Source organism: Chiloscyllium plagiosum, chromosome 41 (assembly GCF_004010195.1).
Source record: "Chiloscyllium plagiosum isolate BGI_BamShark_2017 chromosome 41, ASM401019v2, whole genome shotgun sequence".
In the NCBI taxonomy this organism is placed as follows: Eukaryota; Metazoa; Chordata; class Chondrichthyes; order Orectolobiformes; family Hemiscylliidae; genus Chiloscyllium; species Chiloscyllium plagiosum.
The window spans coordinates 9842407-9868476 of NC_057750.1; the positions used below are offsets into that span (position 1 = coordinate 9842407).

Consider the following 26070-nt stretch of genomic DNA (forward strand, 5'->3'; position numbering starts at 1 on the left):
CCAAAGGATGCTGAAACTTTCAAGATGAGGATTAAGAGACGTCTGGCAGTTTGAGGGTATTTGGGGGATATGGAGAAGGGTAGGATAAATGGACACTGTGGTACAAATTAACTGGAATCTAATAGAACAGTGGCACAAGTTGTAACAGGTCGAATGGTCTATTTATGCTGTGACATTGCTCTGTGTCTACTGAGCTTTTCAGGAAACTATAAGCAGTGCTCTATGCCTATGACAACCAGGCTGACCAACAGAATCAAGAACGTTACTTGTACTGGATACTAAAAGGATAACTAACCTTAACGGAATCCTGCTCCTCATCTGGTTGGTCATACAAATCCTCCCCCCAGAAATTCCACGGGGATTTGGTACTCTGCGCCGCGTATAGCTGCCATTTCCACAGCGACAACGGGCAGTAAGTCATACGCAAAGGGAGTTTCTCCAGGGAGGCATTGATGGGGAAGTAGTCCTTCTGTAGATTCCAGTAATCATTGAAATAAATGATTGGATAATAGTCACCGCTGACTGGATCAAACTTCACATCTGTTGGAAAATCCAAACAGGACCCAAATGCAATGTCACTCAACTTGACAACTTATAGGTATTCCATGACTCTACTTGTATATCACATAAGAAAGATTTAATTTGTAGCTGAACAACGCTGGAGAATCTAGGTATAGCTTTTTGTGATGACCACCAGGCAATCTCGGCTAGAAATTCCACTCAATTGGGTGGCTCAGTGGTTAGCACTGCTGCCTGACAGCACCGGAAACCAAGGCTTCATTCCACCCCCAAAAGCTTGTGATTTGAAACGAGCCTGTTGGACTATAACCTGGTGTCGTGTGACTGCCTGTGTGGAGTTTACACATTCTCTCTGCGTCTGCATGGATTTCCAGTTTCCTTCCACAGTCCAAAGTTGTGCAGACTAATGGACTGGCCACATAAAATTACCCTGTCGTGACCAGGGATGTGCAGGCTAGGTGGGTTAGCCATGGGAAATGCATGGTTGTGAGGACAGGGTAGGGAACGAATCTGGGTGGGATGCCCTTCAGAGGATCAGTGTGGATTTGATGGGCCGTATTGCTTGCATCCGCACTGCAGGGATTCTATGATTCAAACATACGAAAAGCAAGATCACCATTTGTATGGCACATCTCATGAGCAACTTATGTCTCAAAGATTTTACAGCCAGTTAAGTACGTTTTGAAGTGTAATCAGTACTGTAAAGCAGGAAACAGTCACTAATTTTGCACATAGCAAACTGGGACAAACTAGAATGCAAGCATGATCAGATAATCTGTTTATGTGACACTGAGGGATGAACAGTGGCCTGCACACCAGGGATAAATCCCTTACCCTTCATAATAAGGATCGTTTATATGTGCGAGAGCAAGTAAATTGGCCTAGGTTTAATGTTTCATCCAAAAGATGGCACCTTCAACAGTGCAGCACACCCTCAGTACTGAACAAACAAAACAGGTACAAAGGAGAGGAGTTATCAAGACAATGTTGAATTTGAATTCCTTTCATGTAATGGCATATATATGTTAAAAATGTTTATATAAGAAAAAAAGTGAAACTACTGATTCACAATCAAACCAGTGTTTTCTCTAACACAAAGAATGCTGGTGAAATCAGCAGATCTGCAGCATCATAGAGAGAGAAACAGACATAATGCTACAAACTTGGTATGACACGTCTTCAGAACTGACTAAGGGTCACAGACTCAGATGTGCAGACTAGAAACAGACCATTTGGTCCAACTCATCCATGCTGACCAGATATCCTAAATTAATCTAGTCCCATTTGCCAGCACTTGGTCCATATTCCTCTAAGCCCCTCATATCCATGATGTGGAGGTACTGAGGAGGTCAAAGTCAGAAGTCACATGACACCAGGTTATAGTCCAACAGGCTCATTTCAAATCACAAGCTTTCAGAGTGCTGCTCCTTCGGACTTCACCTGATGAAGGAGCAGCGCTCCAAAAGCTTGTGATTACAAATAAACCTGTTGGACTATAACCTGATGTTGTGTGACTTCTGACCCTTCCTATCCATGTACCTATCCAAGTGTTTTTTAAGTGTTGTAATTGTACCAGCCTCCACCACTTCCTCTGGCAGCTCATTCCATACACGCACCACCCTCTGTGTGAACAAGTTAGCCCTTAGGACCCTTTTATTTCTTTCTCCTCTCACCCTAAGCACATGTCCTCTAGTTTTAGGTTCCCTTACCCTGGAAAGAAACCTTTTTTAAAATAATGAGGGGCATGAATAACAAACTATTCTAAGGTTCCCCCCTCAGCCTCCAACGCTCCAGGGAAAATAGCCCCAGCCTATTCAGCCTCTCCCTATAGCTTCAACCCCGGTCATACAGAGTTGAAATGTTGATTCTATTTCTCTGTCCACAGATGCTACCAGACCTGCTGTGGTTCTGCAACATTCTCTGATAATTTCAGATTTCCAGCAAGTGGTAATGCTTTCAGTTCAGCATTTAACTCTGTGCAGTTTCTTTAATTACACTCTCTAATGATTACCACCCAGTACTTTGGAACTTGTCACAGGGATGGGCAGTCATGTGTCACCTTGCCTCATGCAGTCAAACCTTTGTCCTTTACTCAGAAGGTTTGGGGTGCTCCCAGCAAATTCTTGGACCTGAATACATAATTTAAGCTGGCCCCACGGGAATGCCAAGTCATCCAAGTATCTTTGCAAGGACAAGACATTAGAACTAAAGCCTCGTCTGAGAGTTCAGCAAGCTATAAACAAACATCACTGCAAATGTGAAGAGCAGAGGGCTCCTGATATCCCAGTCAACATTTCTTCCTCATAATCATGTTAAGACAGTCATCTATTTCATATCCAATTCTTAGGATTAAACTACATACATCAAAATAGCGTCTGCATTACAAAAGTAATTCATTGGCTATAAAGCTCTTTGGAACATGATAAGAAGGTGATAAGGTACTATATAAATATAAGTTTAACCACACTCATCCCGTAATATTTGTGCTTAAGACAAACTGCAGCTTTTTTTTTCCTGGGGAACGATATGGGCAAAGGATCAATAATGACATTGCAATGGGAAATGACCATATCATTCGCAAGAGACTTACCAAAATCAGTCACTGTGGCATATGCTCAATCTCACACATGAATTAGGAGCAGAAGGCCATTCAGCCTGCTCCACCGTTCAACAAATCCACAATCCTACCTAACCCGATAAACTCCTACCACCTTGTTTAACATTTGTGCCTTAAAAATATTCAAAGACTTCCGCCGCCCTTTCTAGAAGAGAGTTCCAAAGACACTCAGCTTTCAAAAATATTTCAACTCGTCACCATTTTAAATGGATGACCTTGATTTTTAAACACTGACTCCTGGTTCTAGATTGTCTCATGAGAGGAACATCCTCTCCTCATCCACCCTATTAAGAACCCTCGATCTTATTTTTTCCAATTAAGTTACTTCTTTCACTTCTGAACTCCAGCTGATACAAACATAAGACAACATGCCCATTCTGGCAACCGGACTGGCAACTATTTCCAACACACTGAAACCCTTCCTTAAATAAGGTGACAAATACAATGGGTTCTTACACACTAAATTATAAAAGGATACAGCACAGGGTGTCATCAAGTCCATTGCACCTGTAGATGCTCTCTGCAAGAGCAATCCAATTTTGTTCCAGTTCAAATGCCCCTTGCTCACTACCCTGCAAATTTACTCCTTCAAGTCTTAAGCCAATTTGCTTTTAAAAATTAAGCTTCTTTCCACTAGTCTTTCCAGCAGCACATTCCAGGTCCGCTGTAAAATCAAAACGTCTCATATCGTCTCAGTTGAACTGCCTTTGATCAACGTCCTCTGGTTTATATCTGCCAATAAGAATATCTTTCCCTGCTTAGTCTGTCAAAACCCCTTTATGAGACTGAAGGCCTCAGTAGGCGAGTACCTTTCAACCAGGCGTACCAGGTTCAAGTCCCATTTCAGGACTGGTTGGTCAGGGAAGAAGCGTTCATCAGCAGCTTAACAATCAGCCTGCTATTCCTTCCAGTACTTTCACCATTTCCCAAAAGGAGGAAAAGTACTGAGAAATACGAAATAACTAAACGATGGTCAACATCTTTTTTTTCCTAAATCTTTATGCCAATTTAAAACAAATATTTGTGCTTATGAAAATGCCCCTCAAATTGAAGATTAGCTTTACATGGCTCCTGCCTCATGAGTCAGAGTTTGCTGTTATGTTGGGGCTATCAAGACAATACTTGAATGTATTTTTCATCTAAGCCTCAAAGCTTGACTACTATTCTCTGGCCAGAGTCCAAAAAACCATTTCCAGTCATGCAGAGGCAATCAATGGTTGTTTGAGCAGTACTGTAGTTTATGTGACCAGCGACCATAATCAATATAACTGTATGACCAATCAATATTAGAAATGGCAGCATAGCACAAAATAGGAGGGACTAAGTTTTTGCCCTAACTGGGAGTGAAGGGAATAGTCCCTAGAAGCATTGTCTTCGTACGTTAGTATGTATGTTCTGTACAAACACAAATTAAAAACAACCCTGGCTCTGACTAAAATGTACAATATCAAAACAAATGCTAGTCTCTTGCATACAATCCCGCAGTGTTCCTCAAATCAATAATGTGTCCCCATTGTTATCTCCTGAAGGCACTGAATTATCAAACAGATGCTACTGTGCTAGCAACTGTCAGCAGAATTTGCAGCCAACAGCTCCCATTGTAGCTGAAGGTTCTTTGGGCATTTTCCCCGACAGAGAAGTGGCTCCAGACGCACAATGCTGAGCTTTAATTTCACAAGAAGCTGAAGTTTGCCAAGAGAAAGCTTACTTTCCTGAGCTGGACTGTATGTCGCAAGGAAAGCAAGTGGGAATTAACAATGCACAGTGACAAACTGTTGTTTTCACAGGCTTAAATCATTGGGCAGGCTTCTTCATTTGGAGAAAGACTGTGCACCTTGCTGTTGGGTAATGGGGTCTGTGCGAGGGTTTAAAAAGGCAGAAGACAGACTCCAGTGCTTAGGCATCAGCAGAGGTCTAAGTAGGAGGCTGGCAAAGAGGGATGAAGCCAGTGACAGCAGAACGTTCACAACGGGGCCTTAAAATAAATAGCAACTTTCACCCAATTGACTCTCACCTGACCCAGAGACTGCAGCTGAACTTTCATGGTCAGGCCCTAACTGGGGATGAAGGGAATAGAAGCCAGTGCAGGGGAGGAAGAGAAGCTTCAGACTTTAAGTAGGGAAAAACGTCCAGACTATGTCGGAGTTGGGTGAACAGCACAAGTGAGCCTTTTAACTCAGACGACCCAGAGTGGCTTAGCAACTCATCATCTTGATTTTCGAACAGTGAATGAACAGAAATGATAACTGAGTAGGTCCCACCAATCTCAGTGCTTTGTTCATTTTAGTCACCAGGAAATAAAGTAGCTCATAGTTAAAATAAAACTTTGTCTCATCCAGAGAGATTGAAGCCATGCACGTGCTAAGGATAAAAAAAACGCAATACGGATCATGAAGTTTTAATCTTACAATTCTGGGACCAGCCACTGGATACATAGGTATAGCAAGTTAATCCCCTATTTAATGATCAAGGGACCAATCAGCAACATGAAACCAGAAAAGGGATCACACAACACTAATCTAGTTGACTTATCCTTCTTTATCCATGGAACACTAAGTGCATGGAAATGGAGGGGACTGATGATTACGAGTGGGAGCACAAGTTTATATTTTAACAACTCAGGAAATGACACTAATCTGGGTGGCAGTGGGTGCTGTGAGGAGGATGCTAAGAGGCTGCAGGGTGACTTGGCCTGGCTGGTTGAGTTGGCAAATTCGATGCGATATGGATACCTGTGAGGTAATCCACTTTGGTCGAGAAAACAGGAAGGCAGATTACTATCCGAATGGTGGTGGTTTAGGAAAAGGTGAGGTGTGAGGAGTCCTGGGTGTCATGGTGAAACAGTCAGCTAATGGTTGGCATGCAGGTGCAGCAGGTGGTGGAGAAAGTTAATGACAGGATAGCCTTCATAGCAAGAGGATTTAAGTATCAGAGGGAGGATGTTTTGCTACAGTTACACAAGGCCTTGGAGAGGCCACATTTTGAGTACTGTGCGCAATTTTGGTCTCCTAGTCTGAGGAAGGACATGTTTACGAATGAGGGAGTTCAGTGATGGTTCGCCAGACTGATTCCTAGGATAGCAGGACTGACATATGAAAGAAGACTGGATTGGTGGGGCTTGTACGCACCGGAATTGAGAAGAATGAGGTGGGATCTCATAGAAACATGTAAAAGTCTGATTGGGACTGGACAGGCTAAATGCAGGAAGAATAGACCCAACGTTGGGGAATAAGTGTAGAACTAGGGGTTACGGTCTCAGAATAAGGGGTAAGCCATTCAAAACTGAGATGAGGAACAATTTCTTCACTCAGAGTTGTGAACCTGAGGAATTCTCTACCATAGAAAGCTGTTGGAGCCAGTTCATCAGGAATATTCAAGAGGGAGCTAGACGTGGCACTTGCAGCCAAAAAGATCAAGGGGTATGGGGAGAGCGTGAGTGGTAGATACTGAAGTTGCATGATCAGCCACGATCCTGTTGAATGGTGGTATAGGCTCGAAGGGTAAAATAGCCTACTCCTGCTCCTATTTCCTATGTTTCTATATTTCTACATTTAACCTTAGGTTTCAAAAATGAACAGCAAGAAAACAAACCAGAAAAATAGATCTCAGTGAGCAGCCTGCCCAGATTTTGCGTGTTTGATTTTAGCCATAGAGTTGATGTGGAAGCGATACATTGAAATGATCTTAAAGAGGACGATTATAAAGGAGAGATTACAGAAACTGGCTTTTCACCAGAGTGGACATGGTCAGCAGGATAATTAACTGGATGATCCATAAAGCAAAATTTTGATACAGCAAACAGGAAAAGAAATCAGTCAACAAGTTGGGAATTAGAGGGACTTTAAGATCAGCAAAAGATGATGAGGGAGAATTTGGGAGGACGATTTTTAAGTGCAAATTCTTCAAAGGCCAAAATAGAGTTGGAAGTACAATCCATAATGACTTTTAAACAGAGTTACATAAATAAACATGAAAAGTTCAAGAAGATACAAGATGAGGGACTAGTAAGCACCACAACTCTTTTTAATTTGCCAATTCTATGAACCAACTGACATGCCTTTACTATGCAAGGCAGAGAGTTTAAAAGAGAGCTTATGCTGGAATGCATAAAACATTGGCTAGGCCACAGCGAGAGTACTGTATGCAGTTCTGGAATCCATATTATAGGAAGGATGTGATGGCACTGGAGAGGATGCAGAGGCGATTTACCAGAATAATACCTGGGCTAGAGAGTTTCAGTAATGGAGAGAGGTTGGACAGACTGGGACTGTTCTCCTTTGAGTAAAGGAGATTGAGAGGGGATATGGTTGCAAAGTCTAAGATGATGGGGTGCTTAGATAGAGTAGACAGGAAGAAACTTTTCCCTGTGATAGAGGGATTAACGATCTGTGGCACAGATTTAAGGGAAGGGGCAGGAGGCTTACAGGGGGGGTGTAAGAAAAACTCTTTCACCCAGAGGGGTGTACGAAACTGGAACTCATTGCCTGTAAGGATGGTCAAGGCAGAAGTTTTCATAAGATTTAATAAGCATTTAGATGTGCAGGTGCAATGCAAGACATACAATGTTATGGGTCAGGTGCTTGAAGATGGGTTAGCATAGTTGGGTGGTTGTTTTGACCACTGCAGACGTGATCGGTCAAAGGATCTTTTTCTGTGCTTTGGATCTCTATGACTCAGTCCAGACTTGGAATAAAACAGAATGAAATAAACATACAATTATTTACAAATTCCTTTAGCTAGCTTAAGGCACCTGAAACCATTTTGTAACCAATTAAGCACTTTAAAGTTCAGTCACTGTTGCAAGCGCAATGGCCACTCTCTACACAGCAGCATCACACTGCTAGTTGTGGGATAATGTCCAGGTGATTGGCTTATCTGAAAGATGCAAGTTTTCTGATCTGCATGACTCTATAGGTAGTGTTTCTACTGTGCTATACAATATAATTAATTTTAAGTCTAAGAATTTAACCAGAATACAATCTTCAGAATGCACCATGCTTCTAAAATTAATTTTAAAAACTTTCTATATTCATGTCTTCCAGTTTGAATCTCTCCAATCAAGTCTCTATTAAAATATTGAAAAAAACCCAAATGAAATCACACAGTTTCCATGACAGCTATGATCAGTGTGCAATATCCTTCCTTGTCTGCCCTACAACCTTTGATATAGTTGACCGAACCACACCCCTCCACAGGCCAGCAGAGTGGACCAGCTCTCACTTGATTCACTTTGTACTTATCCAAATGCATCATTCCCACCAACACATTTGAAATCTGCAGTCTCACCAACTCCATCCAGATCTCGTCACACGCTAAACTGAACTGTGTGAAATTATGACTTCTTATTCAATCTCAAATCAAAGTCGATTCAATATCCATATCTCCCAGTTTGCCTACTTTCACATCTGTAATAGTACCTGCCCTCAACTACTAACTCAACACATAACTCAGTCATGTTCAGACTGCCACTGGAGATTTACCCATCCATTCTCAGTCTTCCCAGTGCAAATATAAAACTCTCATCCCCCTCCACACAAGCCCTATCAAAGTCTTGCCCGTCTTGATCTCTGTCACTTCCCCCACCCTCACTCCAAGCAAGCTCTCCATTTCAGGATCATCTCACTTGCTCCTCATTTCATCATTGGTGGCTGTGCCTTAAACAAATGAAGCCCAAAGATCTGAAACTCGCTGTCTAAATTTCTCTACTTTACATTCTATATTAAAATCCTTCTGAAACTCACTTTCCCGTCCAAGCTCATGCTCAACAGTCTTAATGCCTGCTTCTTTGGCTCAACATTATAATTTCCACTTGTGACTCCAAGCAGTGTAGTGGATCTCTTTCTACGCAAAAAAGATGCTACACAGATGCAACTTACTTCTTTCATTATTGAAAATATATGATTTTGCTAAGCAGCGGCCAATTTTATTCTAGACTAGGCTACACAGTTTCTCAATAAGCAGTTAAATCTCACCCTTCTGCCCACTGCTAGCAGGGAAATCATTATTAAAAAAGCAAACCCAGCAGCAGTTCACTAACTGAACTATTGCTACTATATAAGTCTGCTTTAGTTTAAGGGGCAAGTCCTTAAGACACACACATTGCCAAGGTGGTGCAGAAACAGGGTACATTGCTGGGCTTCACATTACATTGGTAACTGCATTTCACCACACAGTTGCTAACTGCTCTAACACTTTGAAAAAGGAAGAAAATTAGAACATAGGAAAGTACAGCACAGAACAGGCCCTTTGGCCCATGATGTCGTGCCGAGGTTTAATCCTAATGTACAATATATTAACTTAACCTACGCACCCCTCAACTCACTGATATCCATGTGCATGTCCAGCAGTCGCTTAAATGTCCCCAATGACTCTGCTTCCACCACCACAGCTGGCAACGCATTCCATGTATTGACAACTCTCTGCGTAAAGAACCTACCTCTGACGTCTCCTTTATACTTTCCTCCTAATATCTTCAAACTATGACTTCTCGTACCAGTCAATCCTGCCCTGGGGAAAAGTCTCTGGCTATTGACTCTATCTATTCCACTCAAAATTGACTCACGGAAGGACAAGGGGCAATGAGTATCCACTTACACTGGTCTAATGGAGGTGGTACTGCTCCCATTGACCACGCTGTGTGATCATCTACGATGTGGACTGTGAGGTTTGGATGCCAGTGGGAAATAATCTCAACGGGTCCATAGTCCTCAGCTCGCTGCAAATGAAATAGGAATATGCAGATAACATCATTAAACAACTTTAAATATTTACGTTCACAATAGAGCTTTAAATATATTAAAAAAGCTTACAAACATACCTTAATTATTTCAGGGTCAGCATCCGTCTGCCCAGTCAGAAGATTTTTTGTCTTTTGAAACTTCCTCCTCTTGTACTTGTTCAGCACTAGGGAGGGACGGACAACTGGTTAACCAAGAGACATTGGGTTACTCCTGAAAGGCACAGCACCAGGACTGATTTGCAAACCTTCCTGGGCTTCCCAAACACATCGTCAAACCTCACTGGGGGTGCACCACACTAGAAAGCAAGCTTCACTGTTTCCAGAATCGTCACAAAATGTACAGATTTTAAAGAGTCGCAATTTTCCAACTGACCTGTGTTTTAGACACAGGTTGACAGAAAAGCAAGGACCTGGTTACTACACTTAAGAATTACTATTTATTACAAACAAACAGCCTATAGATGTAGGTAAACAATTATGAGCCAACAGCATGTATCAGTATTGTTAAAATTCTAATCCCCTTGCACGCTGCTCCTTACACACACACAGAAAAACAGACAGGGGAGAAAAAAAGGATGCTTGGATTACTAATCTAATGATAATACCACTGTGTCACTATCTCCCCCAAACTGAAGGTAGACAAAGTCAGAAATCACACAACGCCAGGTTACAGGCCAAACAAATCACAAGCTTTCAAGTTCACAAGCTCACCTGATGAAGGGGCAGTGCTCCAAAAGCTTGTGATTCAAATAAACCCACTGGACTATAACCTGGTGTTGTGTGACTTCTGACTTTGTCCACCCCAGTCCAACACCGGCCCCTCCACAAATTGAAGATGTACTTTGGCTTACTTCTTGTTGTTGACACTGTAGCCAGGCGTCTGTACTGGGCTTTCCTCATTGGATCGGGATGATACCCGCTCTTGGTGAAATATATGTGAATGTACATGGAACCATTGGATTTCATGTGCTGTAACAGAAATAGTGAGTGTTACTTTCAGATTTACATTTAGCAACTCTAATAAATCCCGAATGATGGCGAATACTGAAGCCTAATTAACACCAACCGATATCACAACATACTCAATTTATTGCTAATTTTCAAAACTAAGACAAATTTGTTTCAACAATGCACTGTATTCCCTATTATTCAACAATGTGGCTCAGTGGTTAACAGTGCTGCCTCACAGCACTAGAGACCCGGGTTCAATTCTACCCTCGATAGTGAGTGGACCCTGCAAATTCTCCCCGTGTCTGCGTGGATTACCTCCAGGTGCTCCAGTTTCCTCCCACAATCCAAAGGGGAGCAGGTTAGGTGGATTGGTCATGCTAAATTGCCCATGCTAAATTGCCCATAGTGTCTAGGGATGCGTAAGTTAGCCATGGGAAATGTAGGGATAGGGTAGGGGTCAGGTCTGGGTGGGATGCTCTTCGGATAAGTATGAAGTCGATGGGCCAAACAGCCTGCTTCAACACTGTAGGGATTCTATTTGGAGATTACAATTTTTTAAAAAATCACCATTTTAATCACATCTGAACGTAGCAATTAGCCTGCAAACATAGAACTCAAAGAGTGACTGTACCATTGACAGAATATCACCAATCACGACTCACAAAATTCTACATCACCTCAATATAATGAGGAATTGTTAACCCCTTTTCAAAGTCCTTGGACAGTTGATTGGGGGGCAGGGGCGAGTGGGGGGAAGTTGAAAAACCTGGCTGTGTTCCTAGGATCTGGGAGACAGAGGATTACCCAGTTGAGACACATCTAACATTAAAAGCATCAAGAAGGTACATACAGAGAAACAGTTTTCTCTGGTGGGGAGAAAACCAAGAATGTAAATAGTTCGTTAAAATTACACCCTGTCATTTACGAGCAACATCAAGTTTTTTTTTAATTTGTAAGCACAATGGGTAACAAATTTGGGAACTCTCTCCCCTAAACAGTTGAGGATGTCAGGACATTTTAGATTTAGGACTGAGATGACTACATTGTTAGGGGAGTTAATAACAGATATGGACCAATGATAGGAAAAGAGATAATAGATGCACATCAGCTTTGGTATAAATCAAAGAGTGGAGCAGGATCCAGGGGCTGAATGACCTATTCCTATTCTCAGGATACAATGCTCTCAGCAGCAGACATTGGTAATTCCAGATTCAAGACTACCATTCTCTCTAATATCTTGCAACCCTCTCCAATCTCCACCTGAGAAACTGTAAACAAGGCAGGCGAGAAGGAAGAAATGAATCCACTCATTTAGTAGCAGGAAGCAGGAGATGTCAAACAGATGAGAAACAAAACTTAATACAGAGGCACAAGACAGAGCAAAAAAAAAAGCAAGCAGGAAAGAAAAAGGCTCTTTCCAAAATTTAACTCCCATTTGTATCTTGTCTTAAAAAGAGACAAGGGTGTCACATGAATACATGAAAAATTCAGCAGCAGATGCTGCCAATATTAAATGAAAGCACAGAAGCAATGGTTTAGTGGTAATCTCACTGCATTAGCAATCAAGAACTCCAGGCGAATGAGTGGAGGACGCAGGTTTTACTCCCACCATGGCAGATGGTGAAATTCAAATTCAACAAAAAAAGGTGGAATAAAAGGCTAGTCTAATGCAACCACCGTGGACTGTCATAATAACTCATCTGGCTCACTCAGGGAAGGAAATCTGCCGTGCTTACCCGGTCTGACTCCAGACCCATGGGGACAATGTGTTTGACTCTTAACTGGGCAATAAATATTGGACTCTCAATGATACCCATATCGCATTAATGAATTTTAAAAACTTAATGATTTATTTATTTAATTAATTAGATTAGATTCCCTACAGTATGGAAACATGCCATTTGGTCCAACAAGTCCACACCGACCCTCCGAAGAGCAACCCACCCAGACCCACTCCCCTCTGACTAATGCACCTAACACTATGGACAATTTAGCATGGCACATCTTTGGACTGTCGGAGGAAACCCACACAGACACGTGGAGAATGTGCAAACTCCACAGAGAATTGCCCGAGGCTGGAATTGAACCCGGGTCCTGGTGCTGTGAGGCAGCAGTGCTAACCACTGAGCCACTGTGCCACCCACAAAACTAATGCCAGAGTTCACGATGTCTCCGATTGTGTTTTCGGGATTCTTAAGGGGGAGGGGGAGTAACCCCAACTCGTAGCCCACATAGGCACCAATGACATAGTAGGAAAAGGCTTGAGGATTTAATGCAGAAACTCAGGGAGCTAGGGTAGAAGCTTAGAGCGAGAACAAACAGACTTGTTATCTCTGGTTTGTTATCTGTGCCACATGCTAGCGAGGCAAGAAATAGGGAGAGAGAGGAGTTGAACTCATGGCCACAGGAATGGGAGGAATTCAGATATTTGGATAACTGGGGCTTATTCTATGGTAGGTGGGACCTCTACAAACAGGATGGTCTATACCTGAACCACAGGGGTACCCATATCCTGGGGGGATATTTGCTAATGCTCTTCGGGAGGGTTTAAACTAATTCAGCAGGGGGATGGGAACCTAAAATTGTAGTTCCAGTGTCCAGGAGGTTGAGAGTAGTCAGGTCAGAAATAAGGTTTTGAAATCGCAAGAGTGTACCCGCAGCCACAAAGGTGGTTTGAAGTGTGTCCGGAATAAGGTGGGTGAACTTGCAGCATGGATTGGTACCTGGGACTTCAATGTTGTGCCCTTTCGGAGACATGGAGAGAGCAGGGACAGGAATGGTTGTTGCAGATTCCAAGGTTTAGATGTTTCAGTAAGAACAGGCAAGGTGGTAAAAGAGTGGGAGATGTGGCATTCTTAGTCAAGGACAGTATTACGGGGGCAGAAAGGATGTTTGAGGACTCGTCTACTGAGGTAGTATGGGCTGAGGTTACCAACAGGAAAGGAGAGGTGACTCCGTTGGGAGTTTTCTATCGGCCTCTGAATAGTTCCAGAGATGTAGAGACAAGGATAGCAAAGATGATTCTGGATAGTAGTGAGAGTAGCAGAGTAGCTCTTATGGGGCACTTTAACTTTCCAAATATAGACTGGAAATACTACAGTTCGAGTACTTTAGATGGGTAAGTTTTTGTCCAATGTGTGCAGGAGGGTTTCCTGACACAGTATGCAGACAAACCAACAAGGGGCGAGGCCACATTGGATTTGGTACTGGGTAATGAACCAGGCCAGGTGCTAGATTTGGAGGTAGGTGAGCACTTTCATGATAGTGACCACAATTCGGTTATGTTTACTTTAGCGATGGAAAGGGATATGTATATAGCGCAGGGCAAGAGTTATAACTAGGGGAAAGGCAATGATAATGCGATTAGGCAAGATTTAGGATGCACAGGATGGGGAAGGAAACTGCAGGGGATGGGCACAATTGACATGTGGAGCTTATTCAAGGAACAGCTACTGCGTGTCCTTGATAAGTATGTACCTGACAGGCAGGGAGGAAGTGGGTGAATCTGTTGTCAAGAGGAAGGAGGCGGCTTATGTAAGGATAAGACGTGAAGGCTCAGTTAGGGCACTTGAGAGTTACAAGCTAATCTGGAAAGACCTACAGAGAAAGCTAAGAAGAGTCAGGAGAGGATATGAGAAGTCGTAGCAGGTAGGATCAAGGAAAACCTTAAGGCTTTCTATAGGTCATGAATAAACGAACTAACCTAAGATTAGGGCCAATCAAGGACAGTAGTGGCAAGTTGTGTGTGGAGTCCGAGGAGATAGGAGAGGTGCTAGGATCAAGGAAAACCTTAAGGCTTTCTATAGGTCATGAATAAACGAACTAACCTAAGATTAGGGCCAATCAAGGACAGTAGTGGGAAGTTGTGTGTGGAGTCCGAGGAGATAGGAGAGGTGCAAAATGAATATTTTTCGTCAGTATTCAAACTGGAAAAAGACAATGTCGTTGAGGAGAATATTGAGATACAGGCTACTAGACTAGACAGGATTGAGGTTCACAAAGAGATGTTAGCAATTCCAGAAAGCGTGAAAATAGATAAGTCCCCTGGACCAGATGGGATTTAACCTAGGATTCTCTGGGAAGCCAGGGACGAGATTGCAGAGCCTTTAGCTTTGATCTTTATCGTCATTGTCTACAGGAATACAGCTCCTGTAGTGCCAGAAGTCTGGAGGATAGCAAATGTTGCCCCCTTGTTCAAGAAGGGGAGTAGAGACAACACTGGTAATTAGAGACCAGTGACCCTTACTTTGGTTGTGAGTAAAATGTTGGAAAGGGTTATAAGAGATAGGATTTATAATCATCTAGAAAGGAATAATTTGATTAGGGACAGTCAACACAGTTTTGTGAAGGGTACGTCGTACCTCACAAACCTCACTGAGTTCTTTGAGAAGGTGACTAAACAGGTCGATGAGTGTAAAGACGGTTGATGTGGTGTCTATGGATTTCAGCATGGTCTTTGATAAGGTTCTCCACGATAGGTCATTGCAGAAAATACGGAGGCATGGGATTGAGGGTAATTTGGATCAGAGATTGGCTGGCTGAAAGAAGACAGAAGGTGGTGGTTGATGGGAAATGTTCATCCTGGAGTTCAGTTACTAGTGGTGTACCGCAAGGATCTGTTTTGGGGCCACTGCTGTTTGTCATTTTTATAAATGACCTAGATGAGAGCATAGAAGGATGAGTTAGGAAATTTGCAGATGACACTAAAGTCGGTGGAATTGTAGATCGTGCCAAAGGATGTTGCAGGTTACAGAGGAACATAGATAAGCTGCAGAGGTGGGCCGAAAAGTGGCAAACGGAGTTTAATGCAGAAAAGTGAGAGGTGATTCACTTTGGAAGGAGCAACAGGCAACAGAATATTGGGATAATGGTAAGATTCTTGGTTGTGTAAGCGAGCAGAGACATCTGTGTCCATGTACGTAAATCCCTCAAAGTTGCCACCCTGGTTGATAGGGTTGTTAAGATGGGGAGTAGCTTTTACTAGTACAGGGATTGAGTTTTGGAACCATGAGGTAATGCTGTAGCTGTACAAAACTTTGGTGCGGCTGCACTTTGAGTATTGCATATAGCTCTGGTTACCACATTATAGGAAGGATGTGGAAGCTTTGGAAAGGGTGCAGAGGAGTTTTATGAGCATGTTGCCTAGTATGGAGGGAAGGTCTTATGAGGAAAGGCTGAGGGACTTGAGGCAGTTTTGTTAGACAAAGGTTGAGAGGTGACTTAATTGAGATATAAGATAATCAGAGGATTAGGTAGGGTGGACAGTGAGAGCCTTTTTCCTCAGATGGTGATGGCTAGCATGAGGTGATAATAGTTTACATTGAGAGGTGATAGCTACAGGACAGATGTCAGAGGTATCTTCTTTACTCAGAGAGTAGTAAGGGCATGGAATGCCCTTCCTGCAACAGTAGTAGACTCGCCAACGTTAAAGGCATTTAAATGGTCATTAGATAAACATATGGATGAAAATGGAATAGTGTAGGTTATATGGGCTTCAGATTGGTTTCGTAGGTCGGCACAACATCGAGGGCCAAAGGGCCCGAATTGTGCTGTAATGTTCGATGTTCTATACTCATCAGATCTGATGCAAGTTGAAGGTATAAATGTATTATTTTCTCAGACATCTGGACTATTAGCCTAATAACAAAACAGGGAGCCCACTTCTAACATTTCTCCTTTTAAAGTCTTTTCACTTTAGCATCATTATTGGGACCAGATATCTCAATAAGCGTTGATTGTAATTCACTGTAATTCAGAATGTAACCTGATCTGACAGGCATCATTTGATGCGATACGTCCCTCTCTCAGATTTGAGGCCATTCTCAGCCTTTTCACTTGCAACCCTCTCCATGTGCACCACTGCCCAAGATCTTCACGGAAACTGCAGGACACCCCTCACAGATTGTGGCCCAGAGCCAGAGGCATAACAGGAGAAGGGGCACCGAACTCCACATGGCCTTCACCTCGACCCCTCCCCTCCCAAAACCCAAGAGTTAACCTCATGCCTGATCCACAGCAGCTTCAAGGAAACAAAAAGGAACAGAAAAGATTGACGGGCTCAACAGTGACCAACATCACAACAGTCTGGGTGGGTGGGTGGGTGGCTTGGTGGCGCAAGGCCTCACGACTTGTCAAGAAACACAACTGTAGCCAAGGCAAAGCCAGCAAGAACAGGTACCACCAGGTAACAGCCGCAATGTCACATGTGAGCATCCCAGTAGGTGTCCAAAGCCCAACGAGCAGATTGAATCTAGTAATTCCCAGGACTTTAAACTCTTACTGTAAAACAGATTGAAGAAACAGTCAAAAGCCATTTTCTCATACCTCAGTTGTTTCTATTTCTCCGTAGTGTTCATAACATCCTGTCCCAGATTCTCCACTCGTCCAGTCTCCATACACCAGGTCGAAGTGCTCCCAGAAAAGTGGAGCACTGTCGTTAAATTCTGTGAAATGCTCATTCTCTGAGATATAAACACGTAGGTCCTGCAAGGATCACGAAGGAGATATTTAATGTAAATAACGAGGAATGAAAAGCAATTAATGCAGATATGATGAAATGTGAGTATTTCTGCAGTGATCTTGGAGAACAGATAGTTGAGAGGACATTTGACAGATGAGTTCAAAATCATTTGGGCTGTGGACAAAGTATGCAAGGAGAAACGACTGCTGGCAGAAGGAGGGAAAACAAGTGGGCACAGATTTAACACTATTGATAAAAGATATAATGATAAAATGAGGAAGACGTTTTCACACACTGAATGGTTAATATCTGGAATGCACTGTCTCAGTGTGGTAGAGGATCATCTAATCAAACCATTCAAGAGGGGAATGCATTATTATCTTAAAAAGGAAGAATGCACAGGGTTACAGGGAGAAACTGGGAAACTGACACTTGGTGTACTGCTCCTTCGCCATGATTGGATTAGACTAGATTAGATTCTCTACAGTACGGAAACATGCCAGTTGGCCCAACAAGTCCACAATGACCCTATATTTACCCCTGACTAATGCACCTAACACTATGGGCAATTTAGCATGGCCAATTCACCCTAACCTGCACATTTTTGGACTGTGGGAGGAAACTGGAGCATCCAGAGGAAACCCATGCAGACACGGGAGAATGTGCAAACTCCACACAGACAGTGGCTAGAGGCCGGAATCAAAACCAGGTCCCTGGCGCTGTGAGGCAGCAGTGCTTACCACTGAGCCGCTGTGCCACCCACAGGGTGATGTGACAGGCAAAACACTCTCCTCTATGCTCCATCTGGTAACTCATCTCCTTCCCATCGTGAGTAATTAGGGATGGGCAGTAAATACTGATGCCTATCCAGTGACACTTATATCCCATGAGTTAAGCTTAAGAAATGACTCTCTGATCTAATCTGCACGTCACCACTGAACTGGTGAACACTCAAACACGTAAAATTCGAATGAAATCGAGAAAAGGGCCAATTCATTTGTCGACAAAAGCACTTAGAATGGCAAAGAAAAAGCAGCATGGGAATTGTTGAAGGATCACTGACAAGTTAATGGAGATACAAGTTTTATTATTTTTCCAATATATGTAACACAGAGCTAGGCCATTAGTCCAATGTAGAAAAGTAAGAACTGAAACATAAACTGCTGTTCATCTAAAGGATCTTGATTAGACAACAACTGAACCATTCATTATCTACTTTTATTATACAGAGAAAGGACGGCTCTTGTGGCATGCTGGTAGCATTGAGCCAGAAAGCCCAAGCTCAAGCCTCAACTGCTCCAGAGGTGTGTTATGACATTGCTGAACAAATCGATTAAAATACCTAAAAGGCGAGAGGGGAACTAAAGGGTCAAAAATAATTTATCAAAATTATACCTGACAGTCTCTTTCCCTAAAGAACAGAAGATTGATGAATGTGTTGATCGAGGCTTCACCTGTGTTTATTATCTACACACCTCCTGCCAACTCCACCAACATGACCTGTCATTCTGCTCATTCTCATTTGCTTAGTGAGCTCCCTATAAACACATCAACATCAGTTAGCCCAACTACTCTTTGTGGCTCAGCGTTTTACATTCTAACCACACTGGATGAAACAGTTGATACTCTTGAACTCTTTACTGTATTTATCCCCGATAACCTTGTATTATGATCCTAGCTCTGGTCTCTGGTGGAAAGACCATCTGTATGTCTATTGCATTAAGTTCATTCATGACCTCTATCAAATCATCTATAAACCTACTTATACCTTAGGGAAAAGGGATGGCTCAGTCTGGCGTCATTCTAACAAATCTTCAAATGCACCTTCTCTCAAATCTCATGGTCTATCTTATAATATAGAGTAGCAGCACATCCACACTACTCCAACTGTGATCTAAGGTTCTACACCTAAACATAACATCTTGGCTTTTTATTTCTACCGAATTTCTATCATGTAACCTTGGCTTTAGGCATCTTAAGCTAGATGCTGGGACGAAGAATGTTGATGAACTCTCTTAAAGTTCCGTTCCCTTTTGTTCAATCACTGCTTTCAAAGTCTGACAGTGCTTCCCTTTTTATTTACAGGATGTTGGCATTGCTGGCTAGGTCATCCTTTGTTGCTCATCTCCCACTGCGCTCAAGGTGGTGATGGTGATCATTATCTTGAACTGTTGCAGTCAGTTCTTACTTCAAAATGATGCATTTGGCCTAACCATTGCAATAAAAAACATTCTCTCACAGCAACAGTTTGACCCGATCTGTAGCACTTAGAATCACATCCTTCCTAGATTTCAGCTAAATTGACATGTCTGTGCAGTCATCATTTATCAGTGGTACCCTCATGTAAGACTTAAGCCAAGAGCCCATACCCTACACCTGTCTTAAGCCAACTGAAGGGTCCCCGGATTTGAAATGTTAAGTGTTTTCTCTCCACAGATGCTACGCCTACTGAGTTCCTTCAGCAAACTTTCCACAACAACAATACCAATAAATAAATGCACTATTCCAATTGCATCTTATACTAACTGAACAACACATCGGTCATCGGAGGATTAGATAGGTTGTTAAATGAAGTATCAAATGCATAAGTAACGAGAGTATGGTAAATGGGAGAAAGCATGCAAGGAAGAAGAAAAAAAACTATATTAATTTCTACAGACTGGGATATTTATCACATTGGTACAATTATATTGTTTATAAGATTGTTGGGCTTTCAGACTGTGCCTTTAGTTTAAGGTAAAATGAAGGGGGTCACACAAACTATTGCCAAGTCTGACAGCCAGCCCAGGTGGCTTGGTCATTAGACATTAAAGAGTTCACAGACTGTTTGACTAGGAAGAAGGTACTTGGGAAAGAATGGCAGCAGAGAGTGGACAGACTGAAAGCTTACAAAGGGCCAGAAAAAATGTGTTCAAGATGCTCGGTTGGAAAGAGCTACACTTTGAACTATACATTAACTTCTAAGATGAGAGGGCAGAGGTGTCAAGGATAGCTAATTCGCAACCTTATTGGGTGACAGACTTTCCTAAAATCTCACTGAATATCACAGACAGGCCAGGTTGCTAGGGTCCAGGGGATAGCAAGCAGCTAGAAGCTAGAAGTCTCTATGGTTCTCCAAGCCACAATGTGGGTGAAAATGTGCAGACAGAGTGGAAGAACACACTTGAGGGGAGTTAAAAATGGAGCTGTTTGCATTGGAGGGAGATTTCCATTAATTACTTCATTGTGAAGAATAAATCTCCAGTTGGAGGCTAAAAGGACAAAACAATGGAAATAAACCCTCAGGACTAGGAATAATCAGATATTAATTGGAAAGTTGAATTTCATTTTAGAAAAATGATCAGTCTCAGTGTAAATCATAACAACATGTAGATGAGACTCAACAGGGTCTAAGCACTGATCCTGCTGAACCTGTGGGAGAAACTCAGCAGGTCTGGCAGCATCTATAGAGAGAAAGCAGATTTAAGCTTCAAGTCCAGCAACCTTTCTTTAGTTAGCTTTAAGGTAAATTCAGTGTGTGGGCTCTTGGCTTAAACATATGATGCTACCACTGGGTCCAACAAGGCACAGTGTCTGCCGTGGTTCAGCTGAAAGTACTCTCACCTGAGTTGTAGGTTTAAGACCAACTCGAATGAGTTAGAATCACAGAATCCCCACAACATGGCCACTGGCCCAACAAGTCCATACCAACCCCCTGAAGAGCAACCCACCCAGACCCACTCTCCAACACTAATCTACATTTATCCCCTGACTAATGCACCTAGACTACACAGCCCTGAACACTGTGGGGCAACTTAGCATGGCCGATCCACCAAACCTGCACATCTTTGGATTGTGGGAGGAAACTGGAGCACCCGGAGGAAACCCACACAGGCATGGAGAGAAGTTAAGAACTTAATTTTGTGCTCAATTTTTTTTATTTGCTTTTTTTTTTGTTTTTTTGTCTCAAAATTTTTAAAATTTCTAAAAAATTCCAAAAAAATTTATTTTTTGTGCTCTATCAACCTTGCTGAAAACAATCATTGCTTGCAGGAGTTAGTAATGTGCAAATCCTTGCAAAATGTGCAAATCCTACATTGCTACAGTGACTAGACCTCAAATGGGAATCATTGGGTGTAAAGAGCTTTGGGTGCTCTGGGGTCCTCAAAGGATGTTCGCTAAATAATTCTTCCTTGTTCTCTTTCAGAGATCAAAACAAAAACAGAAATGGGTGGAAAGGTTCACCAGACGCTTCAGAAGTTAAGTTCAAGATTTCGAACTCTTTACTTCAACTGAAAAGCAATTTACTTCACTCTAAGATGCAAACACTTGCATTCTCCGTGAGAGGTTTATTTTGTGGTGGTGGTGGTGATGGAGTGCTATGGTGAATGATTCAGAAAGCAATTTTACTGTACCATGAGTGTGTCTTTGGGGAAAAGATTGTGGCTGGGCTGTCGCGCTACTCCCGTCGGATCGCTCTGCTCTGGGGGTGCACTTCCACGGCGGAACCAACTGCTGATCAGCCAGATGATAAAAATTCTGAAAAACATTTTTTTTTTTTTAAAAAAGGTCACCGTTCAGTAAAATAACAGACTTTAAGCAAAACTCTAACACACCATGTCTGCAATAGCTCACCTTCCAAAAGCAAAATCCCTTCCAACTGAGATCAGGATAATCAAAGAGGCCAGGAGAATTACTGAGGTGCATTTGACAAAACATTAATCACCAGAGAGAAAAGTGGAATTCGCTTTGTGAAGAGTACATTTAAAAATGATAACTGAAGGGAATTTTAATAACTAGAAACAGCCTGGAAGAGGGAGACGTTTTAGAAGCAGGCATTTTCAACACAAAGGCCTGGCCAACCAGGCCATCTTGCTTTTTCCAGCTGTGATGGTTTCATCCCAAATTCCTGGCCCTCTATTCTACTCAACACTTGACAAGAATATCAAATCTACTTTCCTAGTCTAAGCTACAAGTTGTACCTCCCTGATCCAGCTACATCAGGACCAGGTCTTTGCCTAACCAGAGAATATGCTGGACCATGGGAGGTCACACGTTAGGGTTAGTGGGAGGTTTTAACTCAGTCCTTTCTCTACTCATACCTCTTCTAAGGGAGCTGACCTGGATGAAATTTCCCTGGTCCAAACTTCTGATGGTGACCGTCGATGAGCTATCCAACTGTTAGTTTATCACATTTATAGAGGGAAGGTGACCATTCTCCTTCTCTATCTTATTTATAAAATCCTTCAGCTCTGTTTCCCTAATCTTTGTGGGTTAAAGGGCCTGTTCCTGTGCTGTACGTTTGTTTGTTTGAATGGGTGGAAAAGTAGCAAATGGACTGTAGTTGGAGAAGCGTGAGGCTATGTCTCTGGGCAAAGGAAAACAAGGAGGGGATATACAACAAACAAGAGGATATTGAGAAGGGCACAGAAAGTGAGAGTGCATGTCCACATATCTCTGAGGATGGCAAGACAAGTAGATAAGGTGGTAACGAAGGCACTTGGAATGCTTTCCTTCATCGGGTCACCACATCGCAGGAAGGACAGGAAGTCGAGAGCAAAAAAGAGCTTACAGAGAAGATTTACAAGGACTGCAGTTTGTAAACTGCAGCGATGAGAAGAGATTGGATCGGTGCTAGGGTTGGTTTCCTCAGAACAGGAAAGTGAGGAGTGGTCTATTCAAGGTACACAACATACTGAAGGGCTTGTATAGAGTGAGACAAACAGGGCCTGTTGCCCCTCGCAGAGATGACAATTCCCATGATGCATAGATTTAAGGTGATCAGTAGAAGGATTACAGGGCACATGAGCGTGATGATGGTTTCAGATTCAATACCCAGTTTTATGATTTGAGTCAGAAACTCTCAACTCATTTAAAAGAAGTCTGGATCCGGACCCCTGAAGCAGAGTAATCTGCAAGGCTGCATACCAGGTGGTCAAAAATGGGATTACAATGGGTGGCTAGTTTATGTAGCTGAATAGGCCAAATGGCCACTTTCTGCATCATAACTTTTCTACGGTTCTAACTTGAAATCAGTTCATGTACTTTCTTTCATCTTTTTGAAAGGGAATTGGTAGCATTTGAAATTACATAGCTACCACAATGGAAGACATTCCATTTTCCAATGACCTACGGAAAATTTCTTTTAACTCCGTTTCACTCCTCTATCAGTTTGTACTGATTAGCCATAGATGATTGAAATGTTATTTGACGAGTGAACCTCTCAAAAGTCTGTCATAACAGGAGCATCAATAAGCCATTCAGCCCCTCAGGCCTGTTCCATCATCCGATGAGATTGCAGTTGGTCTGCATCTGAACTCTACACAAAGCCTTGCTTCCAGAACATTCCTGATGAAGGGCTTTTGCCTGAAATGTTGATTTTCCTACTCCTTGGATGCTGCCTGACCTGCTGTGCTTTTCCAGCACCACTCTAATCTAGACTCCAGAACTCCTACTATCTTATTCAAACCAGACCTCTCAGCCCCAGTTTTGAAATGTCCAAATGTCCTTGTTGGAGGGAGAGATCTGAATTTCCACTGGTCTGTGAAGAAGGGTGCCCTGAAAAGTTTTTTTAAAACATTTATTCATTTTTCATTGGAAGTTGGTGATGGCACCATCATTTACTGCCCATTCCCAATTGCCTTTGAGAGGTTGGTGATGAGTCATCTCATTGAACCACTGCAGTTCTTGTGGTGTCAGGAAACTTGCAGCGTTGTTGAAGGAGTTCCAGAATTCTGACCCAGTGACACTAAGATGTTTGCAGTACCTAGGTCAACGCTCAGAGGTATATCCAGTTTCAATTGCTTTGTACCTTTTACGCAACCAAGTAGCAAACAAGGCTACTTAGCAGAGCGGTTAATAGACTACCACATTACTGTGGATCTAGAGTCTCACGGAGACCAGAGCAGGTAAGGACAGCAGATTTCCTTCCCCGTACTGAACCTCGACAATGGTCATCATCACTGAGACTCGCTATCAATTCCAGATTTAGTAATGAATTTAGTCATTCTGGATTATTAAACCCATGACATTAGAAGCACACCACCTCTCCATAATGTCCCCTTGTTATCAACGCCCACACACAACAGGAAATAGTTTGCACCCATCACCCTTCTATTTCACAAGCCTACTTTCATAACTTGAACCTGCTGACCCTGTTGGTTCTACTTAATCAGAACGAAATCCTTTCAGTGGAGCTAATATTTCTGAACACGATGTGACTCTCACCTGAATAAAACACCTTTGATGACTTGCCAGGCATTGGGGGGTTGCTGCTGCTGTGGTTGCTGTTGCTGTGGCTGCTGTGTCTCGACCCGATTTCCTTCTGATACTTGGACCTGCCCATCTGCCACCACTTCACTGCTGACCTGCAGAATGCAAATACAGCCATCTCATAGAAAAGGGCAAACTTTCAACCATGAGGGAAAGATAAACAAAAATGACGGAACAACGTGAAACTGCCTGCATAAAACAAATCAGAAAATATCGGGGTCAAGTCACATTCTGCGGACCTGGGCAGAAAACCTAGATGGATCATCCGGGTGGGAGGTCTATCGGATGAGATGTTAAACTGAGGCTTCGCCCACCCTCAGACAATATTAAAGCAGAGCAAGAGAATTGCGTGCTGTCAGGAACAGCATTATCCTTCAAGAAGCATCCAGAGCAATCTGCTCAACATTTAAAAGACATTTCGACAAGTACATCAATAGGAAAGACTTGGGCTAAACACTGGACGGTGAGACCTGTTTAATTTGGGAACCTGGTCATAGTTGGAGAAAGTGAGGGCTGCGGATGCTGGAGATCAGAGCTGAAAATGTGTCGCTGGAAAAGCGCAGCAGGTCAGGCAGCATCCGGGGAGCAGGAGAATAGACGTTTCGGGCATGAGCCTGAAGAAGGGCTCATGCCCGAAACGTCGATTCTCTCGCTCCTTGGATGCTGCCTGACCTGCTGCGCTTTTCCAGCGACACATTTTCAACCTGGTCATAGTTGCTGAGTTGGAGCAAAGGGTCTGTATCCAAGCTGTACAACATTACGACTCTAACAGCTACAGAAACAGTTTGCCCTATATTTGTCCTAGGCCTCCTACAGTGTCCAATGAAGAACAGTACATCATCCATTTACACACTTTACAGCCTTCAGGATTTAACAGTGAGTTTGATAACTTGAGACCACGAACTGTGTCCTCCCTGGAGATCAACAACATAGTTCTGGTTTCAACATAGTTGACCAATACGCTGTTTTAGATCAGATTAGATTGCCCACAGTATGAAAACAGGCCATTTGGCCCAATTAGTCCACAATGACCCTCCAAAGAGGAACCCACCCTATATTTACCCCTGACTAATGCACCTAACACTATGGACAATTTAACATGGCCAATTCACCTGACCTGCACATCTTTGTGATTGTGGGAGGAAACCAGAGCACCCAGAGGAAACCCACACAGACACGGGGAGAACATGCAAACTCCACACAGACAATCGCCCGAGGCTGGAATCAAACCTGGGTCCCTGGCGCTGTGAGGCAGCAGTGCTAACCACTGAGCCCCCGAGCAGCCCACTTCTTAATACCTACTGTGGATCTATGTCACTTCTCTCCAACCAATACAACTTCCTTTACCTATCTTCTAAAACACCTGCTTTTGCCCAGACATCCCCCCACCCCATAGAACCCACTTTTCCAACCCCTCTCCAGTTTCAAAGCACATCTACATTGGGCTGAAAATGTTAATTCTCACTTCCATCTCCACATGCTGCTAGTCCTGTTGAGTTTCTCTTTGTCTACATTGTAGAACAATCAATTTGG

The 26070-nt window shown here is 42.8% G+C and overlaps 1 protein-coding gene across 3 annotated transcripts in view; it reads right to left on the bottom strand.

The window, feature by feature from the left end:
• The window catches only part of clptm1 (CLPTM1 regulator of GABA type A receptor forward trafficking), a 63403-nt gene that overhangs the window by 21478 nt on the left and 15855 nt on the right, over positions 1-26070 (bottom strand). For all 3 annotated transcript variants that reach the window (XM_043680901.1, XM_043680900.1, XM_043680902.1), the window contains exons 2-8: positions 24493-24632; positions 21681-21804; positions 17151-17309; positions 10727-10844; positions 9954-10039; positions 9731-9851; positions 296-540 (exon numbers count right to left, since the gene is read on the bottom strand). In XM_043680901.1, the coding sequence (XP_043536836.1) occupies positions 296-540; positions 9731-9851; positions 9954-10039; positions 10727-10844; positions 17151-17309; positions 21681-21804; positions 24493-24632 (993 nt within the window). The remainder of the gene's footprint in view (positions 1-295; positions 541-9730; positions 9852-9953; positions 10040-10726; positions 10845-17150; positions 17310-21680; positions 21805-24492; positions 24633-26070) is intronic.